Source organism: Myotis lucifugus, unplaced genomic scaffold (genome assembly GCF_000147115.1).
Source record: "Myotis lucifugus unplaced genomic scaffold, Myoluc2.0 scaffold_323, whole genome shotgun sequence".
NCBI classification, from domain to species: Eukaryota; Metazoa; Chordata; class Mammalia; order Chiroptera; family Vespertilionidae; genus Myotis; species Myotis lucifugus.
In genome coordinates, this window is record NW_005871371.1 from 238,451 (window position 1) to 260,824 (window position 22,374).

The 22,374-nt window shown below is 49.3% G+C and overlaps 1 protein-coding gene across 1 annotated transcript in view; it reads left to right on the plus strand.

Moving 5' to 3' along the window:
- PPM1H (protein phosphatase, Mg2+/Mn2+ dependent 1H) overlaps positions 1–22,374 on the plus strand; it is a 238,083-nt gene that overhangs the window by 134,528 nt on the left and 81,181 nt on the right. Inside the window, exon 5 of the mRNA XM_023764234.1 lies at positions 18,308–18,392. Coding sequence (XP_023620002.1) covers positions 18,308–18,392 — 85 coding nt within the window. The remainder of the gene's footprint in view (positions 1–18,307; positions 18,393–22,374) is intronic.

The window sequence follows — 22,374 nt, forward strand, 5'->3', positions numbered from 1 at the left end:
CCAGCTCTGACTGCAGACGACATCAGGGACACATGGCTTCTTGGGGCCTCCATTCCTCCTTCGGTCAGGACTGGCACTTCCCCCCTAGACTTCAGCAGCAGTTGCTCGTTCCCTCTTCAGCTCTGTCCTGACAGACCACTGTCCACACACGGGAATAATCTTTGTCAAGGATCGAATCTCTGCTCTAAGCCCTCTGAAGCTCATTGTTGATTTTGTTTGAACTCTGCGATGCCTGCCAGGTCCTCTGCCCACCTCTCCAGCCCCCCAAGCCCGTCTCATGTTCTCACTGACCCTCTGTCCGGCTTCACACACGCCAAGTGCGCTCCCGCATGGAGTCTCTGCACGTGCCGTTGCTTCTGCCCGAGCTGCTCTCTCCCTGGCTTCCCACAGGGCTCCCCGCTGCCAGTCCTTCGGGCCTCACTGTCCCCTCCTGGCCCGGCTGGCTGAAGCGTCCCAGCACCTCCCACACAGACCACTGCTTTCCCAAGCTGTGAGCTCCGTGCCATAGACTGCTCTCGGGTTCCCTGCCAGGGCCCGTGCCTGGCCCAGGGTGGCCACTCTGGGAATATTAGCCAAAAGAAAGAAAACAAGGTCTTGGAAGTTCCAATTTGATCAGTAAAAGTGTGGTCAGTGTTGCGGGGCTCCCCTTACATGAATGGTCACGTGGGTTTAAGATAAAATTTTTCTGGTGAAAATGCTCAAGTTCCTTTGGAGGCCGAGCCCTCCGTGGCTGTGTGTTTAGGACAGCCGTTCTCGGGCGGCTGAGACAGATTCACTTCAGGTTGGCGGTTTGGCCCTGTCTGGCGTCTGCAGCCACAATCGCCTCTCGCTAATTTAGGGCACCCCTAGATTTCCAGTGCATGCGTCCCTCTCGGCAATATAGGACAGGAGCCAGGGGACTGTGCTGTCCCTGATGGCCCCTCTCAACGCACTGCTCCAGTCAGTGAGCTCTCTGGTGCAGACTCTCGCTCCTTCTGGGTCACTCCCATTTGTTCTCATTTCACTATTTTTGTCCCTGGTAATTGTCTGGAGGGAAATTCACCCGAGTCCAACATTTTCCGTGTTACTGGATTTCACGAAGGAGAGAAGTGAGAGGGTGGTTCGCCTGGGCACGGGGGAGGAGCCCGGTGCAGGCAGAAAAATGGCAGCTGGACGAAGGTGGGAATCAGGACTGGGGAGAACCTGGCCTTTGCCCTAGGTGCCAGGAGGCATCAGGGAGGCCCTAGATGCTCGGAAACAACAGGAGTTTCTATGGCAGTGTTGGCGAACCTTTTGAGCTCGGCGTGTCAGCATTTGAAAAACCCTAACTTAACTCTGGTGCCGTGTCACATATAGAAATTTTTTGATCTTTGCAACCATAGTAAAACAAAGATTTATATTTTTGATATTTATTTTATATATTTCAATGCCATTTAACAAAGAAAAATCAACCAAAAAAATGAGTTCACGGGTCACCTCTGACACGCGTGTCATAGGTTCACCATCACTGTCCTAGGGCAACGGTCTACCACGGGCAGGCGGAGGCAGAGCACTGAAGAAAGAACCCCCGAGGTGAATGTGAGGACATGGGTCTCAGCCTGGCCAGACCGCTAACCTCCCTCGGTCTTGGTTTCTTCATCCCTAAAATGAAACAGTTAACCTAACAGGATTTCTGACCTCAGACATTTCTGGGAAGCTTTGGCCAAGCCTCTGTCCCAGGGCCAAGATAGAACAAACACAGATTCGGTCAAGAAGTTGAGTTTCTTTGGGGGTTAATTAGCCCAGTGAATTCTCCCCCCTTCATTCTCTGGTGAACATGCGTTGTAGGTCATTTTTAAATTCCTTAGACTTCGGAAACTGGTGAGAGGTTTTAACTACAAATAAACATATAAGCTGTGTAAGTGCAGAAACCCCACACGTGCGGGGGCCGCCCCTTGGCGAGAACACCCTGGGCATCGATGAATCACGCTCAGATCGTTTTCATCTGTGAGGTTCATGTGAACTCAGGCGCCACGAGACCTCAAGGCAAAAATAGATGGCTTCCAAGACTTATCCATCTGGAAACCAAATGAAGGCGCTGCCTCTCATGAAAGAGTCCTCACAACTGCAATGAAAGGCTGAGTGAGCCCAGCCAGACGCGAGAAAGTGTGAACTTTTTCATCTGTGACTGGAGGAACGTGACTGCCATTAGGGCACGTTCCTTTAGGGTTCTGGGACAGCTTTAAGCACTTTGCTCCAAGCACCACAGTTTAGCCTTTTGAACAGCAAACTCATGTTTCAAATGATAACAAATGTCTCTATCAGTGCTCTCTCTAATTGCTCCTCAGCCTCTCTCCTCCATTGCACCAGACGGAGGATGGGAAGGTTTGCGTGCCGAAAGCCTCCATCTGCGTCTCTCCCTTGAGAGGTGGCTGTGAATGGCCCCGGCCAATGGGAGCCGGGTTGTGCTCTAAAAGCCTCTTGTTCTGTGGAGTGTGTGACTTACTGATGGATGCTAAACATTCAAAATGTAAACTTGAATAGGTCCATAGAAATTGGGACGCAGAAACAAGGGATTTGATGGATTGTGTTTCTCTTGAGTGTTTGGTGAAGTGGTGTTAGGGTAGGAAGAGCCTCTTCAACAAACAGGGTTATTATAAGAACAAGCTTACAACTTGAACCTTGCCCCCAGGGAAAATACATTTGAAAATGGTGTGTCTACAATGACACATTTTTGGTGGACTTACTAGAGTGGATATTTTTCCAGCGAATTTACCTTTGCATTAATTTTTTTTCTTCATTTCTGTGCGACATAGAAGGGTGAACTGGTTTATTTTTATTTTACTGCCTGAGGAAGAATTAAACTCAAAGTAACTAGTTTGTGTAGCACTTAAGATATTTTAATTCATCTGAGTGTATTTATTTTTTTCAATGTACTAGCCCAGAGTATTAATATTTCCTATCATTCTTGTGTTGACAGTGGGAATGTTATTTCTCTGTTTCGTGGATGGAAGTTTCTGCTTTGGCCACTGCTACTCCCAGCAAAAACGCAAAGTGGTTTATCCATCAAAGGTCGCTCTCCTGATTTTGTTGGTGATGTTCTTCCTCTTTCCCTGTCCTCAAACCTTCCATACTAAGATAATTCCCATTCATAACTGAACCTTCAGAGCAGGAGGGAGAGTGGGATAACAGGCCATACGGCTGAGGCACCTCACACTGAAGTGACTCAGTTGCCCACATACTTGAAGATTCAAACAGTGCCCAGCAGCTGCCTGTGGCCACAGGCATCTCTGCTGGGCCTTGTCTGTGAGGCGGCTTTTCCTGGTTGCCCACGCTCTCCCCAAGCCCCTCTCCCAGCTGGACTGGCCATGGGCTTGAGCCCCTTGTAAGCTCTGGAGGAGGAGGTTTTCTTCTTTGCGTCCCTGGAGATATTCTTCGGCTTTGGTGAAATCTTGACTGACATCACAGCCACCTCTCCAGCCAGCGTCACTAAGTCCCTGGTTGTGGTTAGAAATCCTGGTTTTCTCTCCCTCGCTGCTGCAGCTCCTGGTGGAGATTGTGCCACTGTGTCCGGCCTGTCACACGCTCTCATCTTTCCTGCCAATCAGCTCCTCTAAGATTCCACTACCCTCCCTCCTCTTCTCCCTTCTACTACCTTTTTCTTGACTTGACCCTCCTCTTTGTTCATGACAACCTTCCTCTTCAGGAATTTATTTAGTACTAGAGGCCCGGTGCATGAAATTCGTGCACAGGTGGGGTCCCTATGCCTGGCCAGTGATCAGGGCTGATCGGGGCCAGGCCAATCAGAGCTGGGCCGGGCATGGAAGGAACAGATGCCGGCACCTCACCACCATGCAATTCCCCACCTCCCTCGCTCCTTCTTCCCTCCCTGCCATGCCACCACCGGGGCATGGCAGGCGGCGGGCCAATCGGGGGCCTTCCAGCCGTGCAGGAGGACAGGGCAAGGGAGATTGGCCACTGGCCCCAAGGAGGGAGCCTGCCTTCAGCCCCCCTGGGAATGGGGCTATGTCCGCTGCCACCCACCCCTGGTTCCTCATCCCAGCCTGGGGGCCAGCCCCAATCGGGCAATCGGGGCCTGCCGGCCAGGGGGAGGGACTGTGGGAGGGTGGCCAGCTGGGGGAGGTTGGCTATGGGAGCACACTGACCACCAGGGGGCAGCTCCTGCATTGAGCATCTGCCCCCTGGTGGTCAGTGGGTGTTATAGCTTCTGGTTGTTCTGGTTGCTTAGGCTTTTATATATATAGATATTTATATGTACATGTTTAGGTCATGAAACATTTGTAAAAACAAACAAAAAAAATCCCAAGAAAACAAAACTGTCTACTATGACATGTTACTTTATACAGTTTAGAAAAAGACAAATAAGATTAAGAAAAGAAAAGCTCAGTTGCTTGAGCATTGTCCCATCACCAGGAGGTCACATTCGATTGCTGGTTGGAGCACAGTGCCAGGGGGCTCGATTCCCAGTAGGAGGCAGCTGATCAAGGTTTCTCTCTCATTGATGTTTCTGTTTCTCTCTCCCTCTGTCTTCCTCTCTCTGAAATCTATTAAAAATATATACTAAGAAAAAAGAGCCCGGTCAGGTGTGGTTCAGTGGTTGGGTGTAGACCTATGAACCAGGAGGTCATAGTTCAATTCCTGGTCAGGGCACATGCCCAGGATGCGGGCTCAATCCCCGGTAGGGGGTGTGCAGGGGGCAGTCAATCAATATTCTCTTTCATCACTGATGTTTCTATCCTTCCCCCTCCCTTCCTCTCTGAAATAAATTTTTTTTAAAAAACAAGGAAAGATGTATTTCTACCACCCAGAGGTGATCACATACTCTTCCATTTGACAGTCGTTCAAGGCACTTATTGTAGTCCTCCACAAACCTTCTCTCCTTCAGAATGCACAGCCCTGGTGTCCTTAACATTCTTCAGAGCTGGTGGGAGCCCCCCAGTATTCAGGTGTCTGACCAGGTTCTAATGAAATTTCCTTATTCACACACGGCACCACTCGGAACTGAAATGACCCATGGGATATAGCGCTGATGCCCCCGTCTCCCCCCCCATAAAGACAGCATCCTTCAGCCCACTCACCTTCCCAGCAGCCATGCCACAGAGCCTTACTCCAATTAATATCCTTAGTTACAGAACCTGTTGTCTCCCTTGTTGAACACTGGACCCGATTTCCTCTCTCCAGTCTCTGGGCTCACCTCCTCTTCACTGCCGCTCCTCCCAGATTCCCGACTGCACTGGGACAGCCTCATTCTCACGGACGGTCAGGGCCCGAGCTGTGTGTGATCTGTGGAGGCTGGAGGACTCGACCCCATTTGTCGCAGCCAACTTCTCTTCTGGACTCTCTTCACCTGTCTGAGGCCTTAGCTTGTTTGTTTGGTTTTTTGGGGTTTTTTAAACTCATGGTTATTTTCCCCTTCTCAATCTGAAATAAAACAGTACTTCGTCAGCTTTGTCTGTCAGTGTTATACCTTTGCTCTCAAGTAGCTAATTAGTCTCTTCCTAAGTCACTTCAATTTTTCACCTATAACTAAAGAAGGCCATTTCTGTTGGCTTCACCATATTCCGTAAATATAAACCTCTTCTTGGCTTTAGCCTTGTGAACACTTCTGATGGGTTGGTGGTACCATCTGTCCTTGGCCTTCCCATCGGAAGAAAGGGGATCTTGAATTAACACCATACTAATAGTCTGAGTGCATTTCTTCAACTAGGTGTCAAAATGATTCCTGGGTGTGGAATGAGATCTAATGGGGAAGCTTTAGATATCAATATTTTGCAGGGATTGGTGTCAAACTCAACCTGGTTACTGCAAGGTCCAGGGAGGAATAAGAAGCTGCATGGCTGGGATGTGGAAATGAATTCTTAAGTCCTATTCTGGACCCTGCCTACCAATCCCAAAAAGTTAAACAGAGAACTACATGGACAGAGGATGAGGCAGGGGAACACACTTCATAAGGAACAGATTTTGGCCTTAAGTCCCAGTGCAGTCCCTCTGTGAGCCAGGCTGGACCACGTCGAAGTCTTTAGAATCAGATCCAGCGCTTAGGACCAGACAAGCCTATTTGCCTCCTTCCCCCTCGTCCTGGTGATGAGGGAAAGGCGTTCCAGAGAAGCAGCAAACACAACACTAAAATGAGAACCAGAGCAGAAAGCCCCCACGCTTCCAGTCAGAACAAGCTGAAGTCAGAGCAGCAGGAGCGCATCCTGAGCTTTCTGACCTGCCAACTATTAAGAGAAGAGCCAGCTTGAAGAAAGCCAGAGAGTGGAGCGGAGGGAGAGAGCTGAGCTTTCCTCCCGGCAGCCTCTACCTTCGCCTCTCGCTCGGCCTCTGCAGCTTTGTGAACGAAGTGCATCTCAGAAAAGAAAATGGGGTCAGAGAGAGACTCTTGCTGCGGCCTTTGTACAAGAGAGAGCAGCCCTGATTTTCCACCTCACAAGGCTTCTGCGAGTTGGGAGGCAGCTCCCCAGAGTGACGCTCGCTGTGTCCCTAGACTGGCGATGGCGAACCTTTTGAGCTCGGCGTGTCAGCATTTTGAAAAACCCTAACTTAACTCTGGTGCCGTGTCACATATAGAAATTTTTTGATCTTTGCAACCATAGTAAAACAAAGACTTATATTTTTGATATTTATTTTATATATTTAAATGCCATTTAACAAAGAAAAATCAACCAAAAAAATGAGTTCGCGTGTCATAGGTTCGCCATCACTGCCCTAGACTGTAACTCGTTCAAGCGCGTCCATCCTGAATCTGAGCCACACGACGTAGAAAAGTGAAGAGATGTTCCTCTCCTGGTCAGACTTGGGAAAGGTTGCACAGATGTCTAGTGTTGGAGAACAGCAACACATATTGGTAGATTACAGGTTCAGAAAAGAGAAAAGTGCTTTCCAAACTCTTTTGAGCCTGAATTGTTGGGGTGGTTTCCTATAATCATGCAGAAGAGTGTTCCATGGGAAATATTATAGAGGCCAACTTTAATTCATCGATTTATTCTGTGACAAGAGTTCACCAGGTAAATGAGAGAATGGACCCATCTTTACACGTTCTCACTTAATATTTATCCCCACCTTTTCTGTATACATTCCTTGGAACACTTGTTTCAATTCCACAGTTTTAACTATAATATAAACATAATTCTGTTTTTCTTTCCTTTTTTAAAAATACTGATTTGTCAGAGAGAGAGAGAGAGAGAGAGAGAGAGAGAGAAACATCAATCAGTTGCCTCCCGTACCCATCCCAACCGGGGACCAGACCTGCAACCTGACCAGGAATCAGGCTGGTGACCCTTTGGTGTGCGGGATGATGCTCCAAGCAACTGAGCGACCTGGCCAGGGAAAGTCTGCTTTTCCAGCACTGACCTCATCCCACAGCCCCACACTCACACTTCCATCTCTATACCCGCCAACCTCGAATGCAACATGCCCCGTGTCATCTCCTCCAGACTGGCTTCTCTCCCCGTCTCTCCTGTGGTGAGTAGCCACATCACCCTCCACTGACAGGCTGGGAACCACAGCAGGTTCCCAGACCTTTTCATCTCTTTACTTGGGAGAATATACTTCTAAAATGTTCTTGCATTTTATTTCTAAGACTCTGCTTCCATAGACATAGTCCAGACTCTCATTGTTCACTTGAACAATTGCAATCACTTCAGGTATATTAAGGGTTCGGTAGAATTTTTGCATCGAAAGGGGATTTCCTATATTTGTTTGTCAAAATAAAATCTTAAATTACAGAGATGTGTGGGGAAATGTTGAGGATATGGCATTAATCCTAATGAACAGGGTTTTGAAGCTAGTGCTCAAGTGAAGAAGGAATGCTCTCATGCTACACTGTCAGTCTCCCTCCTTCTCTGTGGAATTCTGAAGGAATCTGAGCACATGACTGAAGTGGCAATGGGAAATCAGCATATCGTTTTTAAAAATTTATCTTTATTGTTAAAAGTATTACAGACGTCCCCTTTGTTTGTGGGGTTTTTTTCTTTGTTTGTTTTTGCCCATTGACCCCTTCCACCCTGCACCCACCCCTCCAGGCCATCACCAGACTATTGTCTGTGTCCATGGGTCATGCATATATGCATACAAGTTATTTGGTTAAACTCTACCCCCCACCCCCACCTTCCCTCTGAAATTCTTCAGTCTGTTCCATGCTTCTATGTCTCTGGATCTATTTTTTTCATCATTCATGCAATTTCTTAGGATCACAACTGTGGACAGTTATTGTGCAAAGTAACAGTTTTACGTGGTTGATTGTACTAGTTTGACCTTTGGATATGTGAATTTCTGTTAATAATTCCAGCAGCACCATTAATAAGCTATACTTAAAGTCCTTTTGCACATAAACTCATTTAATCTGAAGAAAGTGGTATTGTCTCTTTTTTTTCCCTAATCCTCACCTGAAAATATGTTGTTTTTTTAATTGTTTCTTTTTAGAGGGGAGGGAGAGAGAGCGAGAGCGAGAGAAATATCAGAGAGAGAAACAAATATCGATGTGAGAGAGAAATATTGATCCTCCCATATGTGCCCTGACAGGGAATCAATCCTGCAACCTTTTTTTGGTGTACAGGGGCAACATTCCAACTAACCCAGCCACCCGGCCAGGGCAAACTATTGTCCCATTTTCAAATGGGGAAAATTGAGTCTCACAGTGGCTTGAACTGGACTCCAAGCCCTCATCACTTCCCACTGTGCATCACCTGGCTCCCAAAATCCAGCTGATGTTTATGCTCAGTGCACGAGAGATGGGCTTCCCAAACCTTTGTTACGCAGGGTCACCATCAGCAGCTGGAGCAGTGGTTCTCAACATTGGCTGCACATTAGAATCACCTAGGAATCTTTTGAAAATCCCGATTTCTGGGCCTCATCCTCCGGAAATTCTGTTTCTTTGTTATGGGGTGGAGCCACAACATTAGTAACAAAGCAACAGAATTTCTGGAGGATGAGGCCCAGAAATCAGGATTTTAAAAAGATTCCCAGGTGATTCTAATGTGCAGCCAAGGTTGAGAACCACTGAGCTAGAGGCAGAGAGGGCTGACAGGTAAGGCATCCAGCCTGTGACCTAATCATGGGCCACAAGTGAGGCCACCTGCCCTGCCAGGTGCGTTCATGTAGCTTAATTGGAGCAGGGCCTGTGGCAATCAGGATGCCGGGTTTACTTACACAGTGTAGGTTGCCAGACCTTCTCAATACATTTTACAGTCTACAGTGGTTCTCAACCTTCCTAGTGCCGTGACCCTTTAATACAGTTCCTCATGTTGTGGTGACCCCCAACCATAAAATTATTTCCGTTGCTACTTCATAACTGTAATTTTGCTACTGTTATGAATCGTAATGTAAATATCTGATATACAGGATGTATTTTCATTGTTACAAATTGAACATAATTAAAGCATAGTGATGCCGAAACCGGTTTGGCTCGGTGGATAGAGCGTCGGCCTGCGGACTGAAAGGTCCCGGGTTCGATTCCAGTCAAGGGCATGTACCTGGGTTGCGGGCACATCCCCAGTGGGAGATGTGCAGGAGGCAGCTGATCGATGTTTCTCTCTCATCTATGTTTCTAACTCTCTATCTCTCTCCCTTCCTCTCTGTAAAAAATCAATAAAATATATTTTTTTAAAAAAAGCATAGTGATTAATCACAAAAACAATATGTAATTATATGTGTTTTCCGATGGTCTTAGACGACCCCTGTGAAAGGGTCGTTCGACCCCCGAGGGGGTCGTGACCCACAGGTTGAGAACCGCTGGTCTAGAAGGAACTGTCCATGGATTGGGCTTTGTTCTCATGCAGCAGATGTAACTCCTGATTTATAGCATCGTAAAGAAGCAACAGCAAAGGCTGCCTCGGGACTCTTGGCAGGCAAATGTAGACAAGGCTCCTGCATGTCCTCTTGAAGAACTCCAGGGGTGGAGGCCCGCGGGCTTGGGTCAGTGTGTAAAGGGAAGATCAGGAAATTCTTTTGCCGTTTCCAGCCATGGAATTTCACTGATTTGACTTAAATAGAATTGCCTCTTGTTTGTTTTATTCTGAGCATGAAGAACCAGTCACCCACCATTCTTTGAATAAGACCAGTTCAAATTGCGTGAAGGAGAAGGTGATCCAGTCACTCTTCATTCTTTCCTTTAGGCCAAAACACCAAAATTGCTTCAACCTCCTTCAAAGCATCTATTTTCCACCGCTTGAATTGTTTTTATTTCTCTTCTTGGGATTCTGTTCCATTGCTTTGCCTTTTTAAAGTAGAGAGGTCAGAATTGGGCACAGTCCTAACGTGGGTGTGCCCGACGCAGAGCATTAGTAAATAGATTGCTTCCCAGGCTCTGCCTGTCCTACCTGCCTGAGCGTACACACAGTGAGCTATTGTGGTCATCAGTTATTCGAGAAGAAAAAGCTGGGGGTGGGGGGTGGAGGAAAGATCATCCTACTCCAAAAATGACTACATTAGAGAGAAAAAATAAATGACTTTGGTGGCCTCACCCCGTCTGGATACTTGCTACAGAGAGAAAAATACGTTCGCTTTGTGGCTTGTAAAGTGTTGGTATGTATTCGTGCTGGGGGACTGTGTATTGCTGTGGAGTACAGGCACTGACCCTGCACTTAAGAACAGAAGATACGCCCTCGGGTGCAAATGGGAAATGAACCATTAAGTGTTCAATGTGTGCACTACAGTTGAAGCATACAGGCAAAACCTTCCCAGCAAAGTGCTTTTAAAACCATGAAAAATGAGAAACCACTGTGGGATCTTCAGAAATAAATTTAGTTTGGAGTCCGTGGTCCTTTAAGAGAAAGTTTTAAAACCCACCAATTGGGAATGTAAAATGATACAGCCACTTTGGAACATCCATTGGCAGTCCCTCGAAAGGTTAACCTTAGAGTTAGCAAGTCACTCAGAAAATTCGTTCCTGGGTATACATATGTGTAGCCAAGAGAATTAAAAACATATATTCTCAACAAAAATTGGACCTGAATGTTCATAGCAGCATTGTTCACAGTAGCCAAATAGTGGAAACAACCCAAGTGTTCATCAGCTGGTGAGCGGACAGACACATGTGGTATATCCATTCAGTGGAATATTCACTTAGCCATAGAAAAGCAACGAGGTGCTGATGCATGCTGCAATAAGGAACCTTGAAACCATTATGGCGAGTGAAAGGAACCAGGCGCACAGGCCACATATGATCTCATTTATGTGACATGTCCAGAGTAGGCAAGTCCATGGAGACAGAAAGCAGATTAGTGGCTGCCAGGGGCTCAAGGGTCGAGGGGGAATGGGGGTGACTGTTGGGGGGCCCTGGGGATTTCTGTTTGAAGTGATGAAATTGTTCTGGAATTAGGTAATGGTGATCGTTGAGCGATCTTGTAACTATACTAAAAACAAAACAAAAAAACCACTACTGAATTATATACTTTAAAAGGATGAGTTTTATGGACCATTGATTATATTCTTAAAAGATAATAGGACAAACAACACCAGTGTTAATTTATAGGCAGATCCCTTTTTTAAAAAAAATAATAATTTGTACCTCAAAAAGTTTCCTTCAATGACTATGAGGCTTTTACCTGGCCTGGAAAATATTGTGCTGGGATAGCAAGCGGTTTGCAGAAAGCGGCTGAATTCTGACATTGAGAAGGGATTCTGGGTGGTGTGAGGACAGAGTGCGCTGGTGGTGAAGAAAAAGGGAACATCTGACTCGGTTCTTGCTCCACGAGTGGTCACTTGTTTCTGCTGCCACTTAAAGATCTGAGTGTGGGTTGTGTGTGTTTTCTGCCCCTTTTGTGTGTGAATGTTTTTGCTGAGAAATTGGAGGTCCTGTTACACGAATCACCTTATTGGCCAACGTCTTCTCTCGTATGCGTTCTGAAAATGGAAGGACTAGAAACACACCCAAACTAAGTCCAGGCTCCTGGGGTTCGTTTCCCCTTCTGCTATTTTTTGACGCCTCTAATTGGCATTGACAGCCCGGCTGTCCTCCGGTGCTGGTACCCCTGGCTTGTTCCCCGGCCGCCCTGCTTCCTTTTCCATCGACACAGTTCCAATACCTTTGAAGGAGACAGACGCTCCTGCGGCATCCAAACAATCCGCGAGGTCTGATGCGGTTTGACAAAATGCACGCCCCCTACCTTGTACTTTAGAATCGACATCCCCTCTGTCAGAAAGGGTTTTCCAACTGGTTTCTCTTCTGTCACCTCATCCCAGATCTCCTCCCCGGCTCGGGAAATGTGCGGTTTCATGTTGCGTTTCGAGTCACTGGCAGCTGAGGAGTGTGTAATGGAATCGGGGCATCCCATGAATACTCTCCACGGTGGTAGCGTGGCTTTTGTGTGCAGCTCTGTTCCAAGGGGCCTGGTGACACAGACGAATCACACGGAGGGGCTGCCTCGTAATGGGCTCCGTGTCCTCCATGATTGAGGAGAGGCACTGAGGTGACTGCTCCCCTCCTGGCACGCCTGTCTTGCTTTCTATTTATTAGAACCGACATTGTGGTGGGGGCCACCTCCTGAGAGGAAAAGTGCTCACTGTGGTCGTCCGTATTTCTCCACCCGTGTATGTCAGGCTTCTTTTCAGAATCCTTGAAATGTAGACCGAAAGGTACCTGAGAAGTAACCTGGTCCTCCCTTCTCTTCATTGGCGAGGACACCGGGTCCCAGAGCTAAAGGTGCGTGTAGGGTGGGGCTGGCACCTGCGAATTCTGACTCGCAGGCCTGTGCCGTGGACTTCTGAGCTGGGAGCGGGGCTGGCAGCGAGCCACGGCCCCACAGTGCCTGTCACTCGGTGCTTTGGCTCTCACACTGTCACCTCCTGGCTGAGCCGCAGAACCGCCAACACCCAGGAAGGGTAGACACTGCCGCGCCTTCAACTTCCGTTTTTCTCTTCACCAGTCACCCTTTGTGACTAACTTGAGGACCAAAATGTAGGTCTTTTGACTCTAGATTGTGACTGGGAGGGCATAAGTAGCAGGATTTTCCAGGAACTATTCTCTGAACTCAAAATTCCCATAAGTTAAGAATAAATGGCCTTGATCCTCTCCTGTGGCTAATATCTGGGGTGTGGGGTGTGGAGAGAGCATTTTAAAAACTTCATGTCGTTGCTTAACCTCCCCTTCCATCTGTGCACTTGACTCATAAAAAAACACATTAAACCTCATTCTTCATCATATTACAGATAACGCCCCATCTATTATGCGAGACAAGATATTAAATGCAGCATATACATTCCAGTTACCGTCTCTGTGAGCGAAAGGCTAGCTTTAACTCGGGGGAATATACTCAGGAAGCACCCGCTTTGCATGGTAAGGAATGCCAGGTGGGGGTGGTTGCCCATGGATTACACCGGCCCGGTCCCTAGCAACTTCCTTCCTTCATCTCTGGCCAAACTCTGATCGTTCCATTTCTGACCAGAGTCATATCCACAGGTCAGGCCCTGAGGCCCCGAGAGAAGGGTCAGGGCAGGAACCTAACTCTCCTCCATGCTCACTGCTGCCACAGCTGGCTTTCTTCTTAAGATTTCCTTAGGACAGTGATGGTGAACCTTTTGAGCTCGGCGTGTCAGCATTTTGAAGAACCCTAACTTAACTCTGGTGCCGTGTCACATATAGAAATTTTTTGATATTTGCAACCATAGTAAAACAAAGACATATTTTTGATATTTATTTTATATATTTAAATTCCATTTAACAAAGAAAAATCAACCAAAAAAATGAGTTTGCGTGTCATAGGTTCGCCATCACTGCCTTAGGGGAAGCACTTCATGAAACAATAAAGTAGAAGATCGAGGTCTACCAGGGTCCCGTCATGACAGAGCGCAGCAACGAAGGCATTCCCCTGCGTCAGTGGCGGTCGCCTTCACATGCCCTCCGTTCCCTTTGAACCCCTTCCCTCCACTGCCCTGCTCCAGGTTGGGGACCGGCCCTCTGACAGACTGACCCCGGGATCAGAGGATGAAAGAGGGGAAGATCAAAAGGAAGCCGGGCATCACGGAGGAAGAGGCATCGTGATTTAGGGACCGAAGAGTTTGCCAAAAGCACTGTCCTCTTTAACCCGCGATGTCTCATAAAGGGAGAGCTTGATAGTTCAAACAGACGTGAGGGATGTCTGCACACAGATGGATGTGGATGTACTGACCTATTGGAGAAGGTCATTAGCGAGGGTTACCCCAGCGGTGAAGATTGGGATTGGATGCTGATACCGCCTTGTGTGTGAGTTTGAAATTTTAAAACAGAGTGAGCATAGAGGGGGCTACCTCCCCGCCCGCTGAGTCCACAGCCCTGCCTTGTGCCCCCTTATCTCCCAAGTCACTTTTTAGTGGTGACTCAGCCAGTACATTTTTTTTTAGGTCCATTGTCTTTTTGTAAAATCAATGAAAAGGCATTATGGGCATTGAGGGCTCAGACTATACATACGGTTAGACAATTACAGATAATAATGTTGCTACTAAGAAAAGATTTTGTTTGGGGCCTTCGCTGTGGATAAATTGTTCACCTACCCAAGTCAAGCTCTTTCTTCATTTAATCACATGTCCATCAGCAAATGGTTACTGTGTCTGCCACGGGTCGGGCACTGGGCGCTGGAGGTCCAGAGACAAGAACTGGGCTCTGCCCGGAAGAGATGCTCAGGTGGTCAGTGACAGCGTGGCAGCCAGCAGTGGCAGTGAGGACCTGGGGCTGCGGCACAGCTGGGCATACAGCGCCATGGGTGGGTCACAGAGAAGGGCATGGAAGGAAAACCAGGAAGGCAAAGGCAAAGGGACCATTCTCAGAGAGGAATGGGTCGGCCAGAGGAAGCGAAAGGTAGAAGTGTAAGGAGTGGCGAGAGTGGGGCTAAAGCTAGAAATAGAGGCAAAAACTAGACAGGGAAGGAAGTCAGGAATTCTGGGAAGCATCCAGGGGCTTCAGGGAGGGGATGAGAATCATGCTTCAAAACCACCTTGTGACCATGTGGCTCATGGGCCAGAGGGTGGGCCTGGGGCAGGGAGAGCGGGATGGCTCCTGAGTCCTGTGGACAAGCTCTGGATCAAGGCAGGGACAGTAGGAATGGGGGGGGGGGGCACAGATTCCCGTGCTGGTGAGAAGGTGGAGTTTGCAGTACGTGGTGCCTGTTAGGACTTGCAGGGTGAGATGTCTGAACGGCTCCCTGGTCTGGATGGGCAGCCAGGGGAAAAGTGAAGTGGTGGTGTCCCCCGCAACAGGACAGCTTCGGGGGTTGGTGGCGGTGGCATCTTTCATTCGGTTTGAAACGTGCTAAGGCTGAGGTGCCGGTGAATAGCCACGAGATGTCTGTCCGCAGGCCGCCGTTCCAGGCGGGAGTGGAGCAGAGACGTGTGGGCAGGAAAGGAGATTTGGAATCATCAGCACATGGAGCTGTCGAAGCCGTTTGCTTATTTAGTGAATATCAGGGCACGCTATCGGAGCCGGCTTCACGGGTGCAAGACCTGTGTGCGCCACCCAGGCCTCCCCTCGAAGGGCTCCACAGTTGGTGCGAGGCTTTGCTGCCAGCATTTTAAAATTCTCATTAACAAGCGGCCCTGCATTCTCCTTTTGCACTGGACCCTGGAAATCGTGTAGCCAGTCCCGCTTACAGTAGCCTGGCCCCGTGTGTAGCAAGACAGACAGAGTTCTTGCCTTAGGAGTTAACCGGCTAGCCTTAGGAGTTAACCGGCTGGAGTGGAGGGCAGACAGTTAAGTCCTCAAGAACAAAATGTGATGTCCTGGGGGTGGGAGGGAGGTGCCAGGACTGGGAGAGACTGTCCAATGCTGCCCAGGTGCCGGGCGTGTGGTCGTGCCCAGTGGGTATAGCAACCAAGAGGCCACGTGGTGACTCGGAAGAGCAACTGGGCAAAGAGAGGAGCGAGAATGAATTCACCCCTGAGGGATCCGTGGGGCGTGAGGAGCAGACTCTGAGGTGGGCTTTGGGTTAGGAGAGTGTCGTTCGTTTAGTTTGGGTTTTGTTTGATTTTAAACACAAGGTGCTCTGAGTGTGGTGTTGAACTCCGGGCAGAGAGAGGCTGGGAATACAGAGAGGGAGTAACTGATGTAGGGAAGACTGAGGACGGAGGGGATGGAGGGACGCGCTCCATAGCTGAGGGAGCAGGTGCATTTCCGGGGGAGCCCTCTTGGCTCTGTGGCATTGACCCCGCGTTCTGTGTAAGTGAGCATCTACTGCCTCTCATTCTCTCTTTTTGCCTCAAATTCAAGGAAAAGTTTCTCCCAAGTTGTCTCATCTGTTCCTTCATTCAGCAACTGTTCGTCGGGTTCCTGCTGAGCGGCGGGCACATGCCACGCGTTTGGAACAGAAGAACGAACAGAACAGACAGGCCCCCTACCTCCTGAACTTGGGCCCTGACCCGGGTGTGGCTCCTCCGCGGGTCCTCCCCAAGGACTCCCGCCGCCGCCTCCCGGGTTTCTGACACTCCGGTCTCACTTCCCTTCTCTTTTTCAGTATCTTTTCCTCCCCTCCTGAATGCCCACCTTTCCTGGTTTGCACGTGGAAGCTGGAATCCAGGGGCCACGTAGAGAAAGGGACGAGAAAGGGTTAAGACTAGCTTTAAGCAACATTTTGGAACAGAAGGTTGCCTTTGGCATTTATTACATAAGGACTTTTGCTCTAGTTCCCCAAGTTCTCACGGCCCTTTGTGCTACTTTAAGTGTAGGCCCCAACCTAGACCTTCCCTTCAAGTCTCTCCACCCTGTCAGACTCCCTGCTCCCTGAGGGTAGTTATTTTCCACTGGCGATGAGGACAGTTGGAATGGCCTCACACTGGTTGGTGAATAGTGGATGCCACTTTGCGGGGGAGGGGTCGGGTGATTGCATTTTACAAGTGGCCCTGGGTTTATGAGAAGGGCTCTTTAATGTGTCCTGTATCCCCTTCGCAGAGCCAGCCCCTTCAGCATTTCCATTTTCTCACAGCGTCCACCGTTTTCTTCCGAAAATTCCCTAATCCATTTTCTCACAGCGTCCACCGTTTTCTTCCGAAAATTCCCTAAAGCCCCCAAGATTTTTGTTGTCCTCAGGTGGGAAGGGGTTGGGGCCGGGGTTTCCACAGCTGCGGCCATTTGTAGGGACTGTTTCTAAGTCTGGGAACAGCCTCTGGAGGGGAGGGAGCGGTGCCAGGGCCTTCTTGGCACAAAGAACGTGGCCTCCCCTGGAGCTGAGCTCAGCACAGGTGCGTGGTGTCCGGGGGTTTTGGGCGTGTCCTCAGGCCACAGGTGTGTCCACGGGCCTTTGGCGTGCCTGTGGCCTCCCCAGAGGAGTGTGCCAGGCCTCTCTGGCCGCCTGCTAACAGGGAGCTTTGGGCTTGAGCAGGATGCAGTTCCCCAGCCACTTCCATTTGTCATAGGAATGGCAGCCTCCCGCCAGAACCGGTCGCTCGCTGGGAAGTGGCTGTCGGGAGCACTTCAGAACAGGGTCTAAGAACAGGAGGCCCCGCCGGCAATGGGCCTCGGAGAGGTGGCTCCACGGTTACGGGCCCTGCAGCCCCTCCTTGAGACATCTGCTTTGGGAAGCTCTGTTCTCTCAAAAGTCGTGGAATCAGCAGTAGCTCCTGGACACATTTCGGGGGGGGCGGGGGTGAATTTACTGAACTTGCACGTGGGATGAGAATGAATTTTCCTGGGCCCAGGATGTCACCCTGAAACTCAGGAGCTTCAAATCTGGGGCGTTCTCAGAGTGTGATGAGCCTGTGGGTGGCTGGGCTCTCACTGCGATGCATATTCCATACAGGAAGTCCAGGGCAGCACCTGAGAGTCTGTATTTCTAGCAAGTTCCAAGGTGAGGCCGGTACTACTGGCTCGCAGACACTGAGCAGCCAGGATCTAGAGCTGTGCTGTTGACTGCATTACACACTAGCCACTTGTCACTGCATGAACGTAAAGCTAAATTAATTAAAATAAAATTTAAAAATTCCATTTCTCAGCGGCACTGACCACAACTCAAACGCTAGTACCCCCCGTGGCGGCCAGGTAGGACTGCACAGGGTAACATTCCCGTTATCCCAGAGAGTTCCATCCGAGAATGCTAGTCTGCAGTGAGCCTCTGTTGCGTCACCCACGTACTCACCCACGTATTCACTGAGCATCTATTACGTGGTGAGCCCCGGAGCTGGGCGTTAATGTGTGGGCCCAGCGAGCAGAAAAAGTGCATGTAAGCTCACCGGAGCGTGAGGTTCTTAAAGAACCCACACCTGCGCTGTGTGCGGTTGAGTTGGTCACGGGGCCCGTTGCCCTGGGGGTTGGAGGAGAGGGTCTCCCGTTGGCATGTGATGTGTGTTCTCAGCCAAACTGGGAGTGAACACAGAACCGGGGCACCTCGGAGACTGGCTGCTGATCATGCGTTTTCGCTGTTTTCAGGGCCATCATCGTCAGGAATGGAGAAATCATCCCCATGTCTTCGGAATTCACCCCCGAGACGGAGCGCCAGCGACTCCAGTACCTGGTAAGTCCCGTGGGCCTGGCAGAGCGCGCTGGCATCGGGGGGGGGGGCATCCGGGCTGTTTGGGAGGAACACGCTGCTCCCGACATGGGAGCGGGCCCGCAGCAGACGAACGACATATGGTATGAGCTCCCCCACACACACCTTCCGATCACACATCCTGCTCCGCGTGTGACGACACACTCCACCTCCGTGAATTTATTATTGCGGCTGATTTTCTCCCATCTGTGGCCAAACGCATGCTCTGTTTCTTCTCCCCCCCCCCCCCCACCCCCCGACAGAGGACTAAATCTTTATAAAGCGTGATCACATTGAAATAAGTAACATAGCTTAGTCATTGGAAACCAGTTTTTTTATTTTAAAAGGTAGAAAGTACTAGGATGCTTTTGATTGAAACTCTCAGAAACCCCTATGTCGTTGTGTAAACAGTGAGGGTCTGTGTGTTTACAGTGTTCGGTGTTTGGACGGTCCCCAGCATTGGTGACCTAGTGGCTCAGTATTTCACTGAGGACATGATTTCCCCTCTCCCTGCGCCAGCCTCAAGGCTGGCTTTTTGTCAGGATGGTGGCAATTGGGATGCAGCCACCCGAGATATTCCCTCAGGTGCAGGAGTGACCCAGAGGAAGTTAAAGGGTTACCTTGCACCACAAGCCACGGATAGACAGGAGAGCAGTGCTCTGCTTCCCTTCATGGGGTGGTGTGTGCAATATGAAGTGCGGTGTTGAGGAGCGCAGGCGCCTTCTTCCTGGGCCTGCCGCTCACTTGAATTTAAACCGAGGGGCTCGGCCCGAGTCCTGTGGTGAGGAGGACGGCAGCCCGAGATCCTGCTGACTCGCCACTCGGGCCATGCCCCGATGTGAAGTCTCCGGGCTCCTTTGGGACAGATGCAGTGCCAGAAAATGTTTCTACCCTGAAAACAAATTCTCCTTGTAGATCACTGTGTTTGGGGTGAAATGATGAGAGGGCTGGAGGAGAGGGGGCTGTTTGGTTTTTCAGAGCTTGAGAATTTTTGCTTCACTTGGAGATTTGAGTTTTCTGGAAAACAGAACAGACATAGGTCCCTGTCCTCAATGACAGGGGCAGGGGCAGGGTTAGCAGCTCAGTTCAGTGACTTTGCTCGTCCTCCTAGATTACTTCTGGTGGGGCGTCTTTGGGGACTCACTGTGCGAATAGTTCTGTGGATGAAGTATTTCCTTGGCAGCTGGCGTTCTTTTAGGAGAACATGACCCTCTGCTCTTAGATAAGAATTGATCCAGGCTCCTCAAAAAGGACTTCGTTCGCGTCTCGGCATTTCAGCAGGTGTGTGAAAGGCCAGGATTTGATTACTTTGTTCAATTGACAGTTTCCCTCAATTTTCTCGTCTGTCCTTTTCTTTGTTTTACTCAATAAGTAAGCTCTATTGCTTTGGGCAGCTACCTGGTACATAAAACAGCTGGCATTTCTTCCCTCTTTACCAGCGATGGTTTTCTAATCTTCCTGTTGTTTCCAAGCAGATGCACTGCTCCCAGGAGCCCAGACCTTAGAGCCCTTCATCTTCTGTGCAGGCTGAGCAGGCAGGGTCCTGCAGCATCCACGGGGGTCTTCATTCTGGTCCCAGCTCTGTCACTGGCCAGTTGGGTAGCCTTGTACAAGTCTCAACATTTCCAGACCTCGAAGTGTCACTTAGAAAACGGAGAACTAGATCAGAGGGTCTTCCAGGCAGAGTTCACACCCACTGGCCTCCTTGCCATCTCTCTGGTGTTCTCCAATCCGTCTTCCCCAAGCCACACATGTGGTCTAATCACGGCCCTCCTCACTCCCGCCTAAAAACCTTTGGCTTCCTGTCATGCACAGAATGCAGGCCACCCTTGGCAGACCCACAATCCTCGTCCCCACCCTCCTCTCCAGCATCATCTCACGGCTACCCCCGCCAGCGCCATCGTGCCCAGGCGTCAGCACAGACAACTGTCTTCCATGTACAGGACACACCATGATCTCTCCCACCTCCATGCCTTTGGAAATATGCACTGCCTAGATGACCCTTCTCCTCTTCTCTGCCAGGAAAACTCCTCCTCATTCTTTGAGACCCCAAAAGCAAATGTCACTCCCTCCAGGAAGTGTCCCCTAACCCCCGGAAGGCAGTCCCCAGTGCTCATACAGCACTGTGTGTGCATATAGTATTGTATAGGCTTATTTCGCCTCCCCTTACACACTTAGTCACCTCATACTGCCAGGACCAATGTTACAGAAGTTACCAGGCGGCGGAACACAAAACAGCCAGGCACTCGGAAGATTCAGAAAATGCACTTTAATTGCAGGAGCACCGGTGCTGTGACTCAGGGGAATCAGTTTCCCAAAGCTGAGCACCGAATGGGGTGGGGGGGGGCGTGTTCCCTTTTATCCCCCTAGTTTCTTTGTCTCCCAAATATGGACCAGGCTTCCGGACTTTTCATGGGCTTTTGCAGCCCCTGTGACGGTTGTAAGCGGGGAAGTGAGATAGCGACCAAGACCCCATCTGGCGCCGGCAGTCAGACCCCGTTGTGGGGCTGTGTATGGTTATAGCTCCTGTTAAGATAAGCATTCAGGGAAACAGGTTTTGCAAGGCTAGCTAGGGCACAAGTGGAAAGGGGGTTGGGGCTAGCAAGCATATGCATCGGAATGCAGGTGGGGGCGGGGGTCCTCAGGCTGCCTTCACACCAGTACAGAGGAGGTACTGACGAGCGGGATCTGTTGGCTGACTGACATCTAGATCATGACCACACAGCACTTTCCCCTCCACCTTCCCCCGAAACCTATCTCAGCAGCACCCGTGCCTCCCAAGCCTTGACAGCAACATCTTCATCCCCTCCTTGCCCCTGAGTGGAACCTAGTTCCTGTTTTCCTGCTAGAAGCAATGGGTAATAATTCTAGGTTAACTTTTTAAATTTTGAAATAATTTCACACTTTCATGTTACAAGAATGCGGCAAAGAAAAACTCAAAACGTTGACTTTTGAGGAGGGATCGGAATGCTGACATGTTTCAGATTCCTGAGTGTCAGTCGTCTATTTTGGGATGGCTTCAGCTCTCAGCTTTGTCACGCAACTAGGCTGTGATTTCAGCAAGGCCCTTTTCCAAGCCCAGCTTCACCGTCTGCAATGGGTATAGAAGACCTCAGAAGGCAGGTGTATGGGTTAAATGAAATAACATAGGCAGATTCTTTTGTGGAACCCAGTACTCGTTTGGTATTGTTTCATGCATCAAAGTCTTGACACTTCAAATCCTACTGGCCCACAAACTACAGGAATATTTTTTCCTTCTTTTGACTTAGTAATCACTCCTGATGTTCCTGAGATTAATGTGTGTTTTGGTGTCACTCTTGAACAATTAGTGTGGACATTATTGGTTCCCAGACCCGAGCCTAATGTCTGAATTTCTAAAAGGGAAGCACACTGTCCCCATTCTCTTTAATCCTTGCTCCTAAACCAGGTAGGTTTCTCTATAAAACTCTTCTCCCCCCATGACAGGAGTGTGAGTGAATAGGACATGAAACACTGGTTGTCCAGTGTCATCTTCTGTAGGAGTCTAAGAATGTACGCTTTGAAATGAACAAAGCCAGTGGTGATAGTCACATGACCGGTGATGCGCATCTTTGCGAAGTATTTGAATTAGGGGATTTATAGCATACGATAACCTTGTGGTGAGATCTTTATAGTAAAGTACTGAGAGAATTAGGATGTTTTTAGGGTAAAATCTTGGAAATGATATCAGTGTGACCTGGACTTCTCTCAGCCCAGCCCAGCCCCGACCTGGGCTGTGTGACCTCAAGTCCCCCACTCGGGATCTCTGCATCTCCTTTTCTCCTCAGTGGGATCATGGGATACTTCTCATGAGATAGTCATCATATGTTCTGAAATTGATAGGAGAAGTAATCCAATGGTAATATAAAATATACTATCTATAACAATAAAAGCGTGATATGCTAATTAGACTGGATGTCCTTCTGGGTGACCTTGCGGATGAAGCTGG